Raw genomic sequence first — 21,632 nt, 5'->3', positions numbered from 1 at the left:
CTGTTGGCAGAGGCATTCTGCCTCACGGGGGAGTGGCAGAATGCTGTTGACTAAAGTGCCCACATTCTGTCACTTTGCCGTCAACAGAACTCCTTGGGAATATGGACACCCCATGGGTTTTGTTGACAAAATGCCAGTTTTTCCAACACAACCCTCTAATGTAGGCATAGCAGGAGTGAAGTGCAGTCTATTTACTGCTGGAACCATATCTTCATCTTAAAACTTGGATTCATGGCTTGAAAATTTGAAGAAGGAAGTACTGGGGCTTCACTTACCAATATTGACTCATTCCTACAGAAGTCAAGTACCAGCTTCCCTCAGATAAATGACTGGTAAGCCTTTGCTCAAGAAACCATCTCTTGCATTGGTGACTTTACCAATTAGTGCCCTGGCCCTGATTCTCTCTTTTTGAAAAAGGTTGAAAATATGGAGAAATAACTTCAGTGAGTGCACAGGATGCAAGTCACTGAAAGGTTGTCCCCTTAGATATATTTTGTGAATCCACAGTATCATGAATCACCCATCTGACATTCTTAGTGATTGCGTGTGACACTGAAATAGCAGTCAGGAATAAGCAAAATCTATCAATTTTATACCACTGCATTTTATTTTCAGGAAATAATTCATTCATTTTGCTTTTTATTAAAAAAATACAAAAACATTTCTAAATGCAGCAAGGTATTCATGTGGTACATATAGATTTGTTAACGTACATACAATTTGTCAAACTATTAAAGACAACTGGTCACCCAATTGTAACAAACTATAGTATTTTATAAAAATCAATACAATTTCTTGGGAATTTTTATTCCCCTAAATAAGTAAAGTAAAAGACATGTTATCCAACATCTGGATAACCACTTTCAACTAACCAGCATCGGCTCCATCACTGGCCAGGGCTGGCCAGGGCTGCCCTGCTTAACTATCTGGAAAATTTGATTATCCAACACCACCCCTGATCCCCAGGGTTGCTGAATAATTAAGCTTCTATTGTATCCCAATGCTCCTTTTCCTTAAAAATGTAATAAATAAATGCTTTTTCTTCTCAAAGACAGTGATAAATGAATGGGGTGGAAGAGAGAGTGAAAAGGAACAAATTTCAATACCATGAGTTATATGTCTCCCGTCTCTCCCCGACCCCCCACCCCCAGAAAAAAGGTGAAGATCAAAAATGACACTTTCCATGTACTTTGTGATTTGTTGGATTCTGTGCTAGGTTACCAGTACAGCATGAGCATCCCTGATGAAATTCCAGAGCATTCAATAGTTTGGTACTTGTGACAAGACCACAGTTTACTGCTATAGAAAAGTCAGTTTCAAATTTCACTCTCCATTATAGTCTCAAAAACAATTTTTTGGAAATCTGGACAACCCAAGTAACACAAACAAGCATTCAGATGTGATTACCTGTATTAGTTTCATCCACACTCAGAGCAAACCATAGCCAAAAACTAGTGGATTAACATACTGCTATTCTCACAGATTTGCTACACTGCTTGTGCTGGTGATTATGTCAACAATAGTGACAAAATACCCAATGGGCTGTTTGGAGACAGCACAAAGTTTGCAGTGGAGAAGTGTGCATATCACAAAACTACCACCATTAGAGCAGCCGTATCAGCCTCAGCCCAGTGGCCAAGGATTTGCTACATTTTCACTTTTACCAATGGTCATGCCAGGTCACAGTGAGAAACACTGGCAAAGTAATATGGGAGAAACTTCATTGTAGTGGCTTGTTCTGCTCTTTCTGTGGATAAACAAGGAGTCCATTTTCTGGGTTATCAATCTGGAACCCTTCAAGTTTTCAAATTAAATATTTTTCATTTTGAGTGTCTACAAAAGGCATAGTCCATATCATACAGCTATAGTTCTGATTCAGTCATGTCCTCATCAGGGCAACAATAGTACTCCACAAAAGAGATCTGTCCATCTTCATTCCTAATCATGTACTGTAGTGAAAGGAATCCCCTATTATCTGTCCGAATGGACACTTTACAAGATAAAGCTAGTGCCTTAGTAGATGGTTTGAGTAAGGACATCTTATATCTGCAGGTAAAGAAAAAAACATTTTTAAGTATATAAAATGTAACAGCAGTTGAAACCTTATTCTCAAGTAATGGACAAAAGTGACAAAACCAATTAATAACATATTGAACTACAGTAGTAGTTTTGCAGTATGGTTTAACTTTTCCATGTTACTGCATCAAAGCATGCACTTTATACACTAATTCCTTTTACTGAGCTTTTGAACAGATGAAAACGATTGTCTTTTTTTAAGTACCACTCTATATTCTAGGGAAAGCCAGACACTCCAGTAGCAGATAAAACCATTTTTTTTAGCTTCTGGGTAAGAATGTAAGTCAGACTATTACTATACTAATCACTGACCTGTTTGTTTGGGTCTGGTTGCAGTGAAATGCTTCCATCAAATCAGAGTCTTTGGGATAGTCAAGATGAGCACTTCCTGCATTCCCAAAGGTGGATAATCTAAAAGACAAAATGCACCAACAGCAAAGCATTTGGCATTGGCACTATCAAATTTGAAAAGTAGAAACAGAAAGTGAAAGTATTGTTATACATCAGGACAATTTTCAAAGCAGGTTTCACCAAGCTGTCTAGTGTTCATGAGAAATGAGGTAGCACAGCCAGCATTTAATTTTCTATTAGACTGAATAAATTACAAGCATAAGATCTGTGGCACTCAAGATTTCCCCTGACAGCAGCTGACTAATGAAAGACTAATTATTGTATTGCATTAGCTCGTAGAGGCCTCAATCAGTTATACCAGAAATTGAAAGAAACCTGCTCCACAGTACCTAGTTGCAGAGCTGCCAGGAAAGTGGAAGGCTCATAAATTCACCTATGTCCTCCAGCATGAAACTGATTTTTCAGCCCTGATCGGTCACCTCTTCCAAGGCCATGCAGAGAACCGACTCTTTATAACCAGAAATGCTAAATGAACTGATTCAAAACACAGGCTGGAATTTGTTTCACATGGTGTACAAAATACTAAATAAAAAGAGTTGTACCTGCTTATGCTATGGCTTCAAATGGACCTTAACCTTAAACGTATTCCTCTATGTTGATGTATTCTATAAGCATGAGGCTGAGAAATAAAGAATGAACAGTTGCGTGATCTCTTGTCTGAATAACTGAAGTCTTCACATGTAATGCAGCAGACCATAACAGAAGACATACTTATACAGCTATGGCACAGATCTGTATGATACTGAAGAAGCAGCAACAATTCCACACCATCAGAGAGCAATTCAAGTTGCTAAATGGGCATGCACTTTCTGATACCTGAAATAAGGCTTGTCTGGAGACATGGTAATTTGCAGGACCTCGCTGGTCATATCTAATTCAGCAAATGCTTCTCGTAACCCTTCTGACTGCAGAATAATTTTATTAATCACATTGGTACTGCAGAAATCAAAATCTAGTGTATCTTCAGGTTCTTGAGTGTTAATTTTACACACAGTTACCACACCTCCTTCTTCTAGAAATAGGGTCAAAGGGTAGCCGTAACCACGGTAACACATTCGAAGTGCTGTTGAAGTACCTGAAATGATAAAATTAACATTTTTTTTAAAAGCTAGATGGTGTGACCTTTGGAGGCCTGGACTCCAGCTATGCTTGGATCACAGATTAATTTATTATACTCAGCGCAGTCTCTGGCAGACCTTTACTAAATTCTGTCTGTCACAAAAATCGGTATCTATCTACAATGTACGTGACTCTAATCTACTCTGATTCCCAGATAACACCTAACAAAAAACATTTGGGAACTGTTTGCAACTTCTAATATGTAAAATCAAATAAGAGGATGTCTGACAAATGAATATTAATTCACAGTTCATATAAGTAGTGCAATAATTCATTTTGAAATAGCAGCTGATAGTCATTTTTAAGAGATCAAGTAGGAAAACTAATCACATATGCAATAAATACATGAATTCAACAAACATAAGAAACTCCATACAGGGTCAAACTAAAGGTTCATCTAGCCTAGTATTCTATCTTCTGCCAGTGGAAAATGCTGGGTTCCCCAGAGGGAATGAACAAAACACACAAACATCAGGTGATCCATTCCCTGCCACCCTTTCGTGGCTTCTGGCAAATAGAGGCTACAGATACCTAGTTGTGTAGTTTTACAAAATATCTTGTCTATGGTACACAAGGTGAAAAGCAAGGGGCTTTTTTAGTAACTGAGGCCTGTAATTAGAGGAAGGTTAATCATGTATTTAAGACCTGGGAATTCTCAGGTGAGATCTGGATTTAGTTCCTAGCTTTCCCACACACTTCCTGCGCAAACCAAGCAAGTAACAGTCCTACTCTGTTTCAGTTCCCCATCTGTAAAATGGGGTAGTACTTAAACATGCTGTGAAGAGCAATTAATTGTTTTTGAGGTACTCATATGCTATAGTTTGATGGAGGCCACAGAAGTACAAAAGAACCTCAGTTACAAACACATCAGGAACAGACTTCTGTAACAGTATGGTTCTTTCAGAAGTTTGACTGGAGACAACACTGAACTTTTGCTATGCAGAACACAAATGCTGCTTTCCCTTTATTATTTTAATAGTCTACATTTAACAATACTGTATTTTCTTTTGTTGCTGCTGTCTTATTTGCACACACTTGATTCCAAATGAGATGTGTAGTTGACTGACCAGTTCATAAGTCTGACTTTCTATTGTCCCTAGAAAGAGTGTTCAGCCATTGAATTCTATGAGTGTTTTTACAACAGTTTAGGGTAGCTGGGGTCTAATGGATTGACTACAAAGCTGGGCATGAAGGTTCCGTTCTAAAGTCTCACAGGGGCCGTGTCTACACCAGCCAAAAACTTCAAAATGGCCATGCAAACAGCCATTTCGAAGTTTACTAATGAAGCGCTGAAATACATATTCAGCGCCTCATTAGCACGCAGGCAGCCACGACACTTTGAAATTGATGTGGCTCGCTGCCGCGCGGCTCGTCCAAATGGGGCTCCTTTTCAAAAGGACCCTGGCTACTTCGAAGTCCCCTTATTCCTATCTGGGGACTTCGAAGTAGCCGGGGTCCTTTCGAAAAGGAGCCCCGTCTGCACGAGCCACGTCAATTTTGAAGTGCCGCGGCCGCCCGCATGCTAATGAGGCGCTGAATATGTATTTCAGCGCTTCATTAGTTAACTTCAAAATGGTCATTTGCATGGCCATTTTGAAGTTTTTGGCTAGTGTAGACGTAGCCAGGGTGAGTTTAAACAGGTCGCTTAACCTGTCTGCTTATCTATCTTTGCAAAAGCTGTTTAAAAGCTACAGGAAAAAAGGACCATAAGCACTAAGTACATGGTTGGCTTTTACTTATCAGAAACAGCTTGCACTATTCCTGGATTTCCTTCGACTTGCAATGCTTGGCCCCTCTATGGGCTTTGTCTATGCTTAGGGCTAGATCAGCATTGTTGTGATTGATGCACCAGGGTGGATTTAGCTGGTCCAGGGAAGACCTGCTAAATCAATTACAGAGTGCTTTCTGTTCGTACTTCTCTTCAGGAAGAGTAAGGGAAGTCAAAAGGAGCATGTCTCCTGTTGACACAATGCAATGTGGACACTGCAGCAAGTGGATTTACGCTACACTGACTCCTGTTTTGTAATTCATATAACAAATAGTTATGTAACTTGGGTCAACTTTTTGAAGTAGGATAGGCAAGGCCTCTTCCTTCACATTTTCTGGATCTGTTCCTCTGCCATTTCTCTTACAAATCTTATTTATAAACATATATTGTCATCCAAACTTAAGACATCTCATTGGGCACCTTTCCCCAACCCTTTACTTATAACTGTGTCCATGGCCATCTTTTCCACAATATAGCATCTGGAGTTGGTTATGCACCTACGCTCACGGTCACACCAGCAGCAACCTAAAAAGCTAGTGTGACACCTAATCAACTAATGTTAGATGCTTTTCACAGGGGAGACTTAGTAGGGGAAAGATCACTTTCATAAAGCCACCTGGAGGTAGCCAGAAGCACAGGCTTCATTCTGACTGAGGACATCAGATCAGGACATGAATGCACTATACCTGGCAAAGAATTTGTACCAAAAATGGTCAAGCAGTCTAAAAGAACAGCCAAGTTGATTCGAAACATCACAGACTCTTCCTGTACAATAAATTCTTGGAAAATCCCTGCCTGTAAAAATAAATAAAAAATAATTATATGTATGGAAAAAGTGCAATAACATTTGCTTCCCTTTGTACGGCAGGGATTTAAAATCATCTCTATAAATCCAAAACAGGAAAGGAAAGGAAGAGGACAGGGAGAAAATTCATTCTCTCTCTAGTGTAATATGACTTCTTAAAATTCAAAGAAATAAAGCGAGGAGGTCAAAATATTGCACTAGAGAGAGAATGAATTTTCTCCCTCACCGCTTCCCTCCCTTTTCTGTTTTTTTTTTAATTAATTCTCCCTCCACCCTATTTGGTGGAGATGGGGAGAATCAAATGAGAAATTACTATGATAGAAAAAGGTAACATAGTATTAACTAAATGTTGAGAAAAAATAATTTACAGTGTTATTCACAAGTGAGGACAGATGCAATGAGGCTGATGTCAAGGGGAGTGAACTCAGTCTAGTAGGGCTCACCACAGTAATTGCTTCATGACCTAATTCACAACAGTTAACTCTCTAAAAGATAAATGGTATCTGAATGCAGAACACAGAGTCTGAAATGGAAAAGGATATATAAATATAAACTATTACTACTATTAGGCTGAGAGATTATTAAGATATTTTAAAAGGAACAATAATGAACTTTTTTACTGTCTGGTGAAAAAAGTGTTTACTGTTATGGAAAAAGGTATAATTGGAAGTAATGGAATTAAGGAAAAGAAAATAATGCTGAGTATTTGTAAAAGCTTCCCAAGACTGAGCTGTATGCAATTGTAGCAGTGTCTTCCATTAGGCAAATGGTGGAATGTTTATCAGAGTCACTTGTACATGCATTAGAAAAACCCATGAAGAATATATTCATAGTGAATAATCCTGCACTGGCCTCAGATGCTATGCTTAATGACCTACAAGGTATTTTTCCACCTCTAACTCTAATATCCAGCAGTATTTCAGTACACTTAGTGAGTCAGATTCTCTACCTTAAACATAGGATTTTGACAATTCCTCTCTGGTGCCTAAGAAACTGAGCTTTCTTAAGAACAAGAAGTCGTCTTGTGGCACCTAACATATATTGGAGCATAAACTTCATAGCAATCCTCAATAGCAGAAGGCTACAGTGGCTTGATTATGTGAGAAGAATGGGTGACTAACGTCTTCACAAAGAAATCCTCCTTGGTGAACTGTTATGTGGGTTGAGAACAAGAGGAGGACCAAAGCTAAGATTCAAGGATACATGCATCAATCCAAAATCCTGGGAATCTACATCATCAGATCACACTACCCGATAGCTCCAACGGGGCACATCATCCTTTGATAGTATATGTGCAAGCCACACAAAAGAACTTTGTCTTAGAAGGAAAAACTCTCAGACTCAATGTTGAATAGTAACAAAGAGGAAGCCGTGCTTGACTGTTTTTTGTTTTGATAGTCTCAGACTCAAGAATTTGGAAATAGACTGACTTGCGGTTATTGCAATAGACTGTGCAAATCCAAGACTGGATGGATAAGCCATGAGAGAAGCTGCAGACTCAAATGCTGTCCACAGGGCCTCCATGCTGCTGCTAACTACTGTCTCTCAAGATGAAAACGGGCCATAGTGTAATGCAAAAATAATGGTGATCCTCTCATATGCTTCAATAACAAACTATTAGCACAATTCCCCCTCCAGCATTTCTCAATACTGTCAACATTCTACACTGTCGCAACTCTAGAATTGAGCTATCTAACGCCTGGACCCACTGGTCTCACCTTCTGTTTTTTGAATTGATTGGACTGTGTCCATTGGGAAAGTCACTAATAAGTGCAAGAGAAAAGGAAAAAAATGGCATTTTAAATATGGGGAAAACTGATTGCAGATGTACTGATGGGGGCTAGGCTTCTTACCTGAATAAAGGCATTCGCCTGCAGGCACTTTGCATTTTCCACTGTAACCTTGATTCCATTTGTAGTTGCAAAACATGTTGCATGGTCTTTAAAATGAATGGCCTTTAAGATAGTTGAGAGATTCCTGACATTGTCAAGACTGGCAATTAAAACATACTGATCATCTCCAGTTTCAGGCTGAGTAGCAAATGGCATTATCTAGTTTGAATTCACCAATTCACTCTTCCCTGCGACAGTGAGAGCTTGAGAAGCAGTTTCAAAGAGAATCTAAAAAGAGACAACATCCTTCTGTTAATCTGATTTGCTGGTTATGAACGAAACATGGAAAAAGCTTCACTGGTGGGGATGTACTGACAACGCTGCTTTGGTATAACTAAATTTTCATTAATGGATCGGGAATGCACACAAATAATAACAAATAAAGCTCTTTCAGCTCCTTGAGAGAGATGATGGGGCCTAATAATACTAAAATAGCGAAGTACCAGCTGCACCAAGTATTCCTACACCTGTGCCACTGACCCCTGCTGGAGCGACCAGTTCATTTTATTTCTATACGGATCCGCGCAGGGCAGATACCAGCTTCCCGCTCGCAAAGGCGAGGCCCGAGTTCGGGAAGCTGCGGGAGGCCTGACGCGCTCCCAGCCAGGTGCTAATGGGGTCCCAAGCGGCCCCTGTGCAGTAAGCGCTCAGCAGACCCAGGCCAAGGCACCCGCCCCGCAATTCAGCGCCCGGGACAGAGCTGAGCGACGAAGGGGGAACCGCTCCCGGTTTCGGGACGCGGGATCCTACCCGCCCCCCTTCTCAGTGGCCTACCGCAGTCACAACAGGGACCCTTCCTGCAGCGCGACTCGGCCCCTACGCCGTGCTTTACGGCTGTCGTAAAACGGAATCCGTCGGCGCAGCGCCGCGTGTGCCATAGAGAGAGGCGTGGACGCCCAGAGTGGAAACGCAGCTTCTGGGTGAGAGGCGCGTGACGTGTAAACAGGATGGCGGCGACCAAGAGGAAGCGTGGAGATGCTGGGGCTCGGCCCAGGAAACGGGCTCGAGGGGCTCCGAATGGGAGCGGGCCGCCGGGAGCGGAGAGGGAGGAGCACAGCATCCCGGCTCCTGTCTCCAAGGTACAGACAGCGGCTGGTCCGCTCCCGCCTGAGGCCTGCCCCTCCCCCGCCGAGTGTCTGCATGGCCAGTCTTTCCCGCCGCTCAGAGGCCGGGGTGTTCTGGGCTATTTCCTTCTCATTGTGGATGGGAGCAAGGTGCCTCTTGCTTGTCGTTCGCGCTGTGAGGCGGGGAGGGCCTGGCCTGCCTTTTTGGGTGAAGGTTGCTTCTTAGGGGGCATGTCCCGCGGCGGGGGATTGGTCTTCTCTAGCCTCAGGCCTTAGCGAAAATGCCTCATTTAAAAAGTAGCTCTCTTCCGTCAGAACCATCAGTATTCCCCCAGGGCCGCGCCCTGACTGGCGTGAAAGGGCCCAGAGCGCTGGTCTCCATAGAGACCTGGGATGCTTTCATCTGTGTAGTGCCTGAGCTGTTCATACAGGTGTGCAAAGCAGGGTTGCAATCAGTGCTTTCGTTGTGCTGATACGTGCCAGTACTAAGTACCTGCACCTTGGTAGCCCTAGCCTTGGGATTGGCTGGGGGAGGGGGCGGGAGCCAGCTGAGTACCCGTTCCTCTTTTTTCGGGGGTGGGGGGTGGAGAGGATGGGGATGGAAGCACTTGTCATGATCCACTGTCGCGATATGCACTGTGCAGCTACCTTGAACACACTAGTAACATAGAGATACCACATTTGAACACACAAGGTACTGTCTGAGCTAAGATCAAAGTGAGGCATTGCATCCTGCCTGGAGACAGTTTTTCTTCTGGCTTCCATCAAAGATGGGCCATGCTGAGTCCTGTCTGAGGCCAGTGATGATTCTGGAATCTCCAGCCCCAAATTCTGACTCAAATCCATGATCTAAACTAGAGGTCAGCAACTTCTGAGGCAGAGTGCTGAAATTTGACTTTTTGACCTCTGTGTACAGCCCAAGCAATAGTGGTACTTTTTAAAGTCACTAGTAGTCATACTGACTTCATTAATAGATAAAGATGCACAGCTTTACTGTTTAGGTGGTGGTTGGTAGCATTAGCTGGTCTTTTGTTAAATCACAGGTGGCATGGCTTTGAGCAACCTTCTGGCTTCATGTGGGATGGTGGGTGGGACTGAGCTCCTGCCTTGCATGCCAATGAAAATTGGCTCACCTGCCACTCTTGGCTGCTGTATCTTCCTGTATAATTCTTCACGGGTAACTTTATGCATCCATTATATTCTCAGGATCTTTCTATAACAATTCGCAAATGCCAATATCCTTCTCTTTGAATCTTTGATTATTACATCTCACATCTGTACAACATGCTGCTGAGTACATGTTTTTAAGACGCTCACCTTCAGTCCTAAGCTAATCATTTTGCTTTTCCAGATCTTATCCATTGCCTTCTGACTCACTCTTGCTTTCACTATTTTAGTTGCTATTTCCTTCTTACAGTCTCAATCATACATTATGTTGCTCCTCAGATATGCAAACTTCTCTGCATTCTCTAGTTCAATTATGTCTACACTCATCTTCCTTCCTATTTCTTTATCTCCAGATAGCATTACTTTTGTTTTATTGATGTTCATAATCAGTTCATACCACTTCCCTTCCTCATTTAGCAACTGTACCATTCTCGCTAGCTCTTCTTCATCTTCAATGATAACGATATCATCTGCGAACCTCAAATTGTTGATTCTCATCCCATGCGCAGATATCCCTTCTACCTCTTCCTTGATCTTGTCCATCGCGCTCTCTAGGTGCATGATGAAGATACTCGACAATATCAGATCATCTTGTCTCGTGCCTCTACTTGTTCTAAACCAACTTCCCAACTCTCCCCACGTTCTCACTGCTGCCTCTGCATTGTCGTTGATATCCTTGAATAATGGTATCATTCTGCTATCCACTCCATATGACTCCAGCACTGCCCAAGTCACTTTCTGCATAATTGACTGTACTGTGAAATGCCTTCTGAAAATCGACGACACAATTGTAGATATTCTTGTTCTTTCGTTGAGCTTTCTCTGCTATCGATCTTAGTGCCAATATTGGCAGTATCGTACTTCTGTCTTTCCTGAATGTCGCTTGCTCGTTCAGTACGTGTTCTTCTAGCTGCAATCTCAGTCTCTCCGTCAGTACCATCATCAGTACCTTTCCTAGATGACTTGTTAGGACAATTTTTCTGTAGTTCTTGCACTCCAATACTCTTCCTTCCTTGTGTCTTGTCACAAGCATGGATCTTGTCCATTCTGTACGTGCCTTCCTGTTTTTTGTGCTATATTACATAGTGTGTGTGTTTCCTGAATCATACTTTCTCCTGCATATCTGATCATCTCTCCCGTGATCTTATCATTTCCAGCGCTCTTGTTGTTCTCTAGTAATTTCACTACATTTTCTACTTCCTCCTTCAAAATATTGGTCTCAGTCTCGATGCTCAGCGGAGATATAGGAACTGTTTTATTTAGGAAATGTCCCAAGTGAGATGGTTTGGTAAGTGTACATTTGATTGCTTTTCAGTTTTTTTAAATAATTTGCATGTTGAAATTGGAAGTGCTATAGTCTATGGGAGCTAGCCCAGTCTTTTGTGCTGAATTAACAGAATCCCTTTACAACAGCCCCTTTTATCCTGTATTGCTTTACAACTCCCTAGCTTTCAGCTCAATTTGTAGAGGAAGCAATAGAGCAGCTTTTTTTGTGACTGCCATGATCTGTGGTGCTTCTATTATTGGCTTTCTGCACAGCCCATAAAGCTGCAGTTCCATTATCAGTGACTAAGTGGAAGGAGGAGTTTAATCAAAGACCATCAGTATTCAGTTGTTAAGTCAAAGGGAGGATCAGGATGAGTACCTTGTGGATATTGGCATTTCCTCTCCATGGGAATTAACTATTCCTAGATCTCATAAGATATTTTAGAAGAAGCTGCCATTTCCCTGGAATGGATTGTATGGCTGGGATTTTCATTCAAAGTACTTTCTTGAGTAAATGATACTATTCCCTTCTCTGAGTTCTTCACTCTTAATCTTAAAATTCTACAAGATAAATAATTTTGGTACTGTCACTGTATGCAGTTTAACTTTCATGCACTTAATGTCATTTTGCTACACACAGATGCATTTTTTTTGTCACTCTAGGTTCCTGACCCAACCCTGATCCTCATGGTTATTGTTTAAATACGAAAAACACATACATTTCATGGCAACTCACCCTTTCTGACTGCAAGCAGGTGCACGCTGATACACAAAATTTATCCAAACCTAAAGGGGACATTTTATATGAGCATCCTCAAATATCAACAGTGTATCATTGAAAACATTGCCTTGTTTAGGGTGGCTTATGTAGGAAAAATGTAGTCAAGTGTGGAAATGGAGTAGTCTACCTAAATGCTTATCTCGCTACAGCTTGATCGAAATGCAACACATCGTTTTAATTAGAAACTTTTGCACAAATGCAGTTGTTTTAAAATCTGAAATATCTTTAAGGAAACGCTAACTTTGATTTTAAAAGGTATAAGATGAGAAATAGTTTTTCATCTTAATTTCATATTTCTTTTAGGGTAAATGGAAAAACAAAGAGCGGATCCTCATTTTCTCTTCTAGAGGAATAAACTTCAGAACGAGACATCTTATGCAAGACTTGAGAACATTGATGCCCCACTCTAAAGCAGGTGGGCTCTAAGTATTGCGTGTATCTAACTTTCACTGTTTTTGGCTGGTCTCATTTGCTAAGTTCCTTGCCTCCAACAGCCTTTTTTTTTTTTTTTTTTAAAAAAGATCGTGCATAATTATTATTTTATAAGGCTGGCTGTCCATTGTTGACATTATTTACCCCTGTTGCTGCACAGAATAATTGCTGGACTCTAATTAAGATGAAGACTATCTGAGTTTTACAAAAATTAATCATGATCAATCATGCTGCTAATACCATATGATTTATTTAAATAATGTTGGATGTTTTCTACATTTTCTGATACATTGATTTCAATTACACCACATACAAAGTATTCAGTGCCCACTGTATTTTTGATTAAAAATATTTGGATATTTAAATGCAAAAGAAATAGTACTTTTAATTTACCTAATACAAATACTGCAATGCAATCTCTTTATCATGAAAGCTGAACTTACAAATGAAGAATTATGTACAAAAACTCTGCATTCAAAAGTAAAACGTAATCCACTCAATCCTATTTCTTGTCCAGCCAATTGTTAGGAGAAATAAGTTTGTTTACATTTACGTTAGAGAATGCTGGTTGCATCTTTCTTACGATGTCATCGGAATGTAAGAACAGGCATTCACAAGGATTTGTTATAGCCAGCATCACGAGATATTTATTTTCCAGCTGTACTGAAGAGTCATGCCTCTTTGTGCTTCAAACACCAAGTCAGAGGGCATGCGTCCATGCTTATGATAGGTTCTGCTTGATAATTTTTCAAGCAGTGTGGACCAATTCTATCTTCTCTTTCATCAGCTGAGTCAGATTTCACCAGCAGAAGGTTGATTTTTCTTTTTCGATGGTTTGGGTCCTGTACTGTCCACATCAAAGTGGCATTCTTTTAAGACTTAAAAAAGTATGCCCCGCAGCTTGTCCCTCAAGAATTTTAGAAGGCACTTCAGAGTCTTAAACCTTGAGTCAAGTGCTGTAGCTACCTTTTAGAAATCTCACATTGGTACCTTTTGTGTTTTATCAAATCTGCAGTGGAAGTGCTCTTTAAAATGAGCATAATCTGGGTCATCATCCAAGACTCCTATAATGGGTACTGTGTGTCACAATAGTAACAGAGAGATAGCCATGTTAGTCTATATTCTGTCAAAACAAAAAAGCAGTCCAGTAGCACTTTAAAGACTAACAAAATAATTTATTAGGTGGTAAGCTTTCGTGGGACAGACTCACTCCTTCAGACCATAGCCATACTAGAACAGACTCAATGTAAAACAGAGCAAGAGATATACAGTTCTCTCTCAGAGAGTTCGGTCATGAATTTAAACTAACAAAGAAAAAAAAAGGGAGTGGGAGGTGGTAGCGTGTCATCACTGTGTCTTCCAGAGTGGTGGCCAAAGCACAAAGAAGCATACAAATGTTTTGTGTATCTGGCACGTAAATATGTGGCAATGCTTGCTACAACGGTTCCATGCAAAGGCTTCTGTTCTCACTTTCAGGTAACATGGTAAACAAGAAGTGGGCAGCATTATCCTCTGTAAATTAAATAGACTTTTGGGGTCTTTTTATTGATTGTCTGGACAAGAATTAGGACTGAGTAGACTTATGGGCTCTAAAGTTGTTGTTTTTTTTTTTTAAACATAATTTTGTAACGAAAACCCCCCTGCATTTGTAAGCTGTGTTTTCATGATAGAGAGCGCACTAGTCTGAGTTGAATTGAAAAACTTTTTCTTTTGTTTATCATTTTTAGAGTGGAAGTATTTAATAAATAATGAGCATTGTACACTTAGAATTCAAAGTTGTAATTGAAATCAATATGTCAATATATTTTAAAATTTCAGTTGGTATTGTTCTGAATCATAGAACACTAGAACTGGAAGGGACCTTTGAGAGTTTGAGACCAGTCCCCTGCTCTCACTGCAGGACTAAGCACTGTCTAGATCATCCCTGATAAATGTCTGTCTAACCTCCTCTTAAATATCTCCAGTGATGGAGATTCCAATACCCCCCTGGGTAATTTATTCCAGTGTTTAATCACTGTAAGAGTTAAGTTTTTTCTGATGTCCAACCTAAAGCTCCCTTGCTGTAGTTTAAGCCCACTGCTCCTTGTCCTATCCTTGGAGACTAAGGAGAACAATTTTTCTCCCTCTTCCTTGTAACCCTCTTACATATTGAAATGTGAATAATGTTTTTGAGTTTAATCATGTGAGTACACTGCCATTGACAGCCCTATTGTGTACACTCAGATGCATGCTTTGCTTTCTTTCCCTATTCCATTGACTTAAGTGAAAGTGCCTGAAAAGAGCACCCTCTCATCTGACACTTTGAAATCCCTCCTGCTTCCAGAGCCTTTCCCACACTGAAACTCCCTCCCAGAGCCTGTGCCCAGCTCCTGCATCCTGAACCCTCTTGGCCTCCACACAGGGGCATCAGGGACATGTCACTGCTTCCAGGTAGCCATGCAGAGCCACGTAGGCAATGTGTGTGATGATGATTGGAAGTGCCCGTTTATAGAGAATTCCAGTTGGTACAGGGCCAGATAGCACAGCTTTTACTGTACATGCTTCAGCGTTCGCTGGATTGGGGCCTTAAACTGGTATGCGCAAAAATGGATATTAACAGCAACCCACTTAATAAGAGGTGAAATAATGTGAACACTAAAGCAAGTTATATGCAAACTGCTGAGAAATGCAAACACTGAAAATGCTTAGTTCTTCTGTAGTAATGGTGAAATATTTTCAGAAAACAATTTTTTTAATTGGTGATATCCTTTCATAATGTACTAAAGCATACAAAACTGCTCAGTGGCTCTTCTTTCTTTGTTTCCAGATACTAAAATGGACCGTAAGGATAAGCTGTTTGTAATTAATGAGGTAATGCCACAACTGAACTAATATTTGTGGGGGGGGTTTTTTTTTCAATTCAGTGACTTTGACTTCTTATCTCTATGGGAAAAAAAAACCAAACTGCTTTTCTTTGTGCTTCAGTCCCCTGGTATCATGTTCAGTTGAAGGAGGGGAAAAGAAGGGTAGACTGGGCAAGCCTTCTTGTCTATTTGTGCTGGGGTTGCTGCTGCCATTGCTATAATGTATTAAATAACTTTATGGATGCAAGTGATTGCTATTCATGAACCTTTATGTAAAAAAGCAGTCTTATAGCACTTTAAAGACTAACAAAATAATTTATAAGGTGAAGAACTTTTGTGGGACAGACCCACTTCTTCAGATCTGGAAAATTCCAAATTGGAATTAGTTATTAAGTTTGACATTTTACACCTCGGACTCAAAGATATTGATTATCTTACACATTACAAAAACAGTTTCCCCATCTTTGATATTCTTAGTGATCCCAGGCAGCCCACTTCACTTAATAGACACTTTCAGTAATTTTCTTCGCTCCACCCCTGCATCTTAGCTAGCTGATTCATCAGGATTTATTTCATTTTTTTCTATCTTTCTGTTAAATTTCCTTCGTCTCATTTATCAGAATTTTCCAGATCTGAAGAAATGGGTCTGTCCCATGAAAACTCATCACCTAATAAATTATTTTGTTAGTCTTTAAAATGCTATGGGAATGCTTTTTTTGTTTTGTGAAGATACAGAGTTGCACAGCTACCTTTTATTAAAAAAGAGTCATCTTGCTTTGAAATAGGAAATGGATTATTGATAAAGGAAGACTTAATTTCAAGAATAAGAACCTACAGAGAAGAACAAGAAGTCCTGTGGCACCTTAGAGTAACAGATTTATTGGAGCATAAGCATTTGTAGCAAAGACCCGCTTTGTCAGATGCAGGTTATCTGTTCGTCTGTAAGGTATCACAGGGCTTTTTGTTGGTTTTGTGGATACAGACTAACATGGCTGCCCCTCTGATATTGTATAGAATAGAATCACTTTGTTCCTTCACTGTGCAAACTACCAGTGAAAAGTTCTTTACAAAAGAATGTGTTTCTGCCATTTTAGATTGGGAAATCTGAGGCACAAATAGGCCAAAACAGTCTGCCTGAACAAAGCCACATGGTAGACAGTGGCAGAGCCAAGACAGACCCAGGTGCCCTGACAGTCTAGTGCTCTATCTCGTGGATTTCTGGTAGTTGGTGGTTTGCTGGGAATACAAAAAAAAAAAAGGTAAAAGCCTTTCAAGGAGGCACCAGGTATTAATTATTTTTGCATATTTTCGCTTCAGGACAGAAATAGTTGAGACAGATTTGGCAAGTTTGTGGGGGAAAAAAATCAGTGGAACTACTTTTAATAGCAGTTTGACATGTGCCTTCTTTTTATATAGATTTGTGAAATAAAAAACTGCAATAAGTGCATATTTTTTGAAGCCAAAAAGAAACAGGATCTCTACATGTGGTAAGAAAACATTGCTTTATTTATATTGCTCCCTCTGTAATCATAGTTGCTTGTGTTCTGACTAGAACTCTAGTTAAAACTGAACAGTTTGAAGATTTACACCTTTACTGATCAACACTTTTCAAGAGCAACATTTTTAAAAGCACCGTTAAAATATATTCCTATAGCAACATACACTTGCATTCCCTCTGTTTTTTTTCTTTCAGGATGAGAAATGCTTCATGATTCTTTGTGGGGTTTGTGTACTGATTTTTTTTTTTTTTAAATAGATTTATATTTGAATATACCTGAAGCTGCCACAAAATTTCCAGTCTACCAAACTTCCCATAGAATGGGTTAGCCATTGGCAGTAATGGCAAGAGTAAATGGGTGGCTTTACTTACAAAAATGCTATTTAAAAGTGTTATAAACAGCAAAGTAAGCAAAAATTACACTATTTTCTATGACTTCTCATCATTTGAGATGCTGATTATACATTGAGCTATTTTTCATTAAAATATCTAAAGCAAACTAACGTCTATAGAAGCTTGTTTTAAAACTATTTCATACAAAGTCTGGTTGAAATTTATAGAAACCTGAAGTACAGGTTAAACCTCTCTTGCCCAGTACCCTCAGGATCGGACCAGTGCCAGATGAGAGAATTTGCTGGACCATAAGAGGTCAATATTGTCAAGCACATTACCAACACTTTGACTGCTTACTTGGCTCTTAGAAGACACTTGAGGTAAATTACAGCTAAATAATAGCACAGAACACTGACAGCCAGGACTCATGGCTATAAACAGTTTTTATGGAACTAGGGGAAACTTTGCTACATCTATGAAAAATGAGTTGTCCAGCTAACTAATATCATGCCAGATTACAGGTGTTGCCGGCCGAGAGCGTTCCAAATTTAAAGAGGTTCAACCTGTATTTTTCTTATCATTAGTAATGGATATCTTGTTTCAGGCTTTCAAATTCACCTGAAGGACCATCAGCCAAGTTTTTAGTACAGAATAGTAAGTTAAACATGCTCCTCTGTTGCTTTTATTTTTTTTCTATTGAAAACTGCTTAAAAACTAAAACTTTGTTCAAAATCTTTGTAGTTCATACTTTGGCAGAGCTGAAGATGACTGGAAACTGCCTGAGAGGCTCACGGCCTCTTCTGTCCTTTGATCCGGCAAGTATAGAATTTCAGATTGCTTGACCTATAGAATCTCTCAAATTTTTTTTTCTCTGTGCTGCTGCTGTTTTGTGTGTGTGTGTTCGTAAAATTGTATTTTTCTCTTCCAGGTGTTTGATAAGGAGCCACACTATGCTCTATTAAAAGAGTTGTTTATTCAGGTCAGTATGTGCCAACTTTGTTTTGGGATTTTTTGCATCTTAAAAGCCATCTTTGTGATGATCTTTCAGGTAAAAAAAACTATGGTCTGAAGAAGTGGGTCTGTCCCACGAAAGCTCACCTAATAAACTATTTTGCTAGTCTTTAAAGTGCTACTTGACTGCTTTTTGTTTTGATAGTGTATAGACTAGCACGGTTTCCTCTCTGTTTCTATATTGCATACATGTGTCTTGCTACTTAGATCTTAACTATGCAAAGATTAACACATGCACTTGAAGTCATTGGTACCATTCACATATGTAAATCTTTGCAGAGTCAGGACATTAAATAGTAAAACAAGATGAATGCAAAGGTAACTAGACTTTGTTTTGGACTCTTGATCATTTTAGATGAGAAATTGTTTTGGCTTTTTGTTATAGATTTTTAGTACACCACAATATCACCCCAGAAGCCAGCCTTTTGTTGATCATGTATTCACATTCTCCATTGCAGACAACAGGATATGGTTTCGGAACTATCAGGTTAGTTTTTTTTTTTTTCCTCTCAACTTTTTAAAAATTCACCAAATGTATTACTTGAAATCGATGAATTACAATAAATTAAAAGGAAACCTTTTTACCTACTATGAGTGCAGGCAGACAAGAAATTATTTCAAAGATTTCAAATATTTTTAAAGTGAACTAAAACTACCTTTCCACATGCTAAACACAAACTGATTACACTAGTTTGGGCCTGCACACCGGTGGCTCTGTGTAAAATGTTAGAAGAATAATAAGAATGTGTAAGTCCAGCACAGGAATCGGAAGTGATTTTTCATTAAATCTATTTTGTCACAGATCATAGAAGAAGATGCAGCTCTTGTAGAAATTGGACCTCGTTTTGTCTTAAATCTCATAAAGATTTTCCAGGGCAGCTTTGGAGGACCAACTTTGTATGAGAATCCACATTATCAGTCTCCAAACATGGTAACAATCTTGCCTTTGATTTTGCTTGAATTTAACAAATTCCCTAGGCTTTGATTGTACAAGCTGGTCTGTATGGCTGCGTCTACACTTGCATTGCTTTTTCAAAAGAGGCATGCAAATGAGGGGGAAAATGCACATATACCTCATTTGCATATTTTCAAAAGCACTTCTTTCTAAAGAAGAAAAGCAGTGTAGATGCAGTTTTTTTGAAAATTAACACGATCTTTGAAAGAAGACTTCTTCCCTTTTTTATGGTTCTTTTGAAGACGGGGTTACTTTTGAAAGAGCTGTGTCTACACTGCTTTTCTTCTTTTGAAAGCTCTTTCGAAAGAACAGGCAAATGAGATGCCAGATATGTAAATATGTGCCTCATTTGCATTTGTTTCCCTCATTTGCATGCCTCTTTAGAAAGAGGAGTGCAAGTGTAGATGAAGCCTATGAGTGAACCCTGTGCCTAAGAGAACTGCATGCAGGATTAAGGGTCTCAATGTGGCAGTGTGCTTAATGTCATAATTTTAAGGCAAAATCTGGCATGTGAACTGAGCAGATTTATAAAACTTGTAATGCTGAGTAATCTCTCAATGAGAAGACGGCAGTATTCTGAGGAATTTACCAATTGAAGGTAGATCTTTTTAAAGAGTAACTTTCTAATGATAAGTGGAGAAGGTTTTTTTGTCTCTACCTCTATAATAGAAAGTTTGATGTGAGCTTTTAAAATACCACTTTTAGATGAGCTTTTCCATCTCTTCCTTGCCTGTCAGTGCAACTGCATTAATTTCTCCTGTTTTTATAGCAACGGCGGATGATAAGATTGTCTGTAGCTGCTAAATTTAGAGAAAAACAGCAAGTGAAGGACCTGCAAAAATTTAGGAAAAAAGAAGAAAAGATAATTATTCCAGAAGATCCTACTGAAACTGTCTTTGAAACTCCAGCAGAAGAAAAGTCATTGGAAATAGAGTTGGTGAAACCAGAGCCAAAAATCAATTTGAAAAAGAAAAGGAAATTATTTCAACGACAAAGGAAGCAGCAAAAAAAACTTTCCAGGGTGGGAGCATAAACTTTTTTAAATGGGGTGTGGGGGGTAAAAAAAAATTCAGAAAGTCATCTTAGTCTTGTATGCTTATGTCCTTAGCTATATTTCACAGCTTTCTGGCATATATTATAAATCTCATTTTTTAAAGCCAGTGCCTGCTTGTCACCAACTATGAGTAAATGAAAAACCAGATGTGGATTTCTTCTGCATTATGGCTCATCATGTCAGAGTGGTTTTGTTTTTTAATAAAATGTTAGTTATTTTTGTTGTTCATGTGTCTTCCAAAGATCACAAATTTAAAACATTCGCAAACCACTTTTGGGACTTCAGCCTTATTGGCATACCCCTTCTCTCTGTGCTGTCCCAGTGCTCCTGATTTTTAGTAATTCATTTTCTGCCGCATACCCCTGGATATCCTTTCGTGTACCACCCATGATACCACACTTTGGGAAATTACTGTCTTAGACAAATATGGGTTTAGCAGGAGAAAGGAGTTGTGGGACAGTAGCAAGAAGAAAATAAGGATGTTTGACCAAAAATTTACAATTGAAAATTAGTCTTGTATGTATCAGTAATTCTGGGGGCTTTGTGGAGAGCACTACGTAAAGGAATTTAGTACTTAATTCAGAATTCTCTCTCCCCAGTCATGTCCATCAGTGGTCAAGATCTTATCTATATTACAATGATGTGTAAGTACACTTTTCTCTGAGATGCAACATGCGTACACTAGCGGTTCACTCTTTTTGGCCTGAGAGAACTATATCCTCTCACGGTTATTGGAGGAGAGAGAGGATTGTGTAATTTTGATCATCGGATAACTTTTGGACACTGTGGAACAGAGTATCTACAAAAGCATAAGGGGATTTGCCTTCTAGAAAACGGGGCAAAATATATTTACTTTGTGTTGCTCTGGGAGTTTTGTACCACCTGTGCTATCATTTGTAGATACAATTTGAATTAAGGTACATTTACTTAATAAATTACAACCCTTGTAATGCACTTTTAGCATCTGAAGAACTTTTCTCCCGTCTAATGAGTAGTGTTACAGGCTTTTAGTAGATATGTCAGGTTCTGTTAGCTATGTGCCTGTCTTGACTTTGCATAAAGCTTTTAATTAGGGAAAATGGTTGTGGTGAAAGAAATGGGTAAAGGTACCCCACCAGTGATGAGAAAAAGGCCCAAAGAAGAGAAATACGGAAGAG

At 39.5% G+C, this 21,632-nt stretch overlaps 2 protein-coding genes across 2 annotated transcripts; one reads left to right on the top strand and one right to left on the bottom strand.

The window, feature by feature from the left end:
* Positions 1 to 598: 598 nt before the first annotated feature.
* On the bottom strand, positions 599 to 8,891 carry RAD1 (RAD1 checkpoint DNA exonuclease). Its single transcript, XM_074994321.1, has 6 exons — positions 8,846 to 8,891; positions 8,033 to 8,299; positions 6,061 to 6,169; positions 3,304 to 3,562; positions 2,389 to 2,487; positions 599 to 2,046 (listed from the first exon to the last, which is right to left on the bottom strand). The coding sequence occupies exons 2-6, from the start codon at positions 8,225 to 8,227 to the stop codon at positions 1,863 to 1,865; spliced, it is 846 nt and encodes a 281-aa protein (XP_074850422.1). The 5' UTR covers positions 8,228 to 8,299; positions 8,846 to 8,891; the 3' UTR covers positions 599 to 1,862.
* An 88-nt stretch (positions 8,892 to 8,979) lies between these two features.
* On the top strand, positions 8,980 to 20,701 carry BRIX1 (biogenesis of ribosomes BRX1). The gene is made up of 10 exons (XM_074994320.1): positions 8,980 to 9,150; positions 12,653 to 12,764; positions 15,588 to 15,631; positions 17,041 to 17,111; positions 18,060 to 18,109; positions 18,197 to 18,270; positions 18,384 to 18,434; positions 18,852 to 18,953; positions 19,269 to 19,397; positions 20,191 to 20,701. Exons 1-10 carry the CDS (start codon positions 9,019 to 9,021, stop codon positions 20,452 to 20,454), a joined length of 1,029 nt encoding a protein of 342 aa, XP_074850421.1. The 5' UTR covers positions 8,980 to 9,018; the 3' UTR covers positions 20,455 to 20,701.
* Positions 20,702 to 21,632: the final 931 nt, after the last annotated feature.

This window comes from Carettochelys insculpta, chromosome 5 (genome assembly GCF_033958435.1).
Source record: "Carettochelys insculpta isolate YL-2023 chromosome 5, ASM3395843v1, whole genome shotgun sequence".
In the NCBI taxonomy this organism is placed as follows: domain Eukaryota; kingdom Metazoa; phylum Chordata; order Testudines; family Carettochelyidae; genus Carettochelys; species Carettochelys insculpta.
Note: the sequence above shows the minus strand (reverse complement) of the source record. Positions and strands in the feature narration are given on the sequence as shown.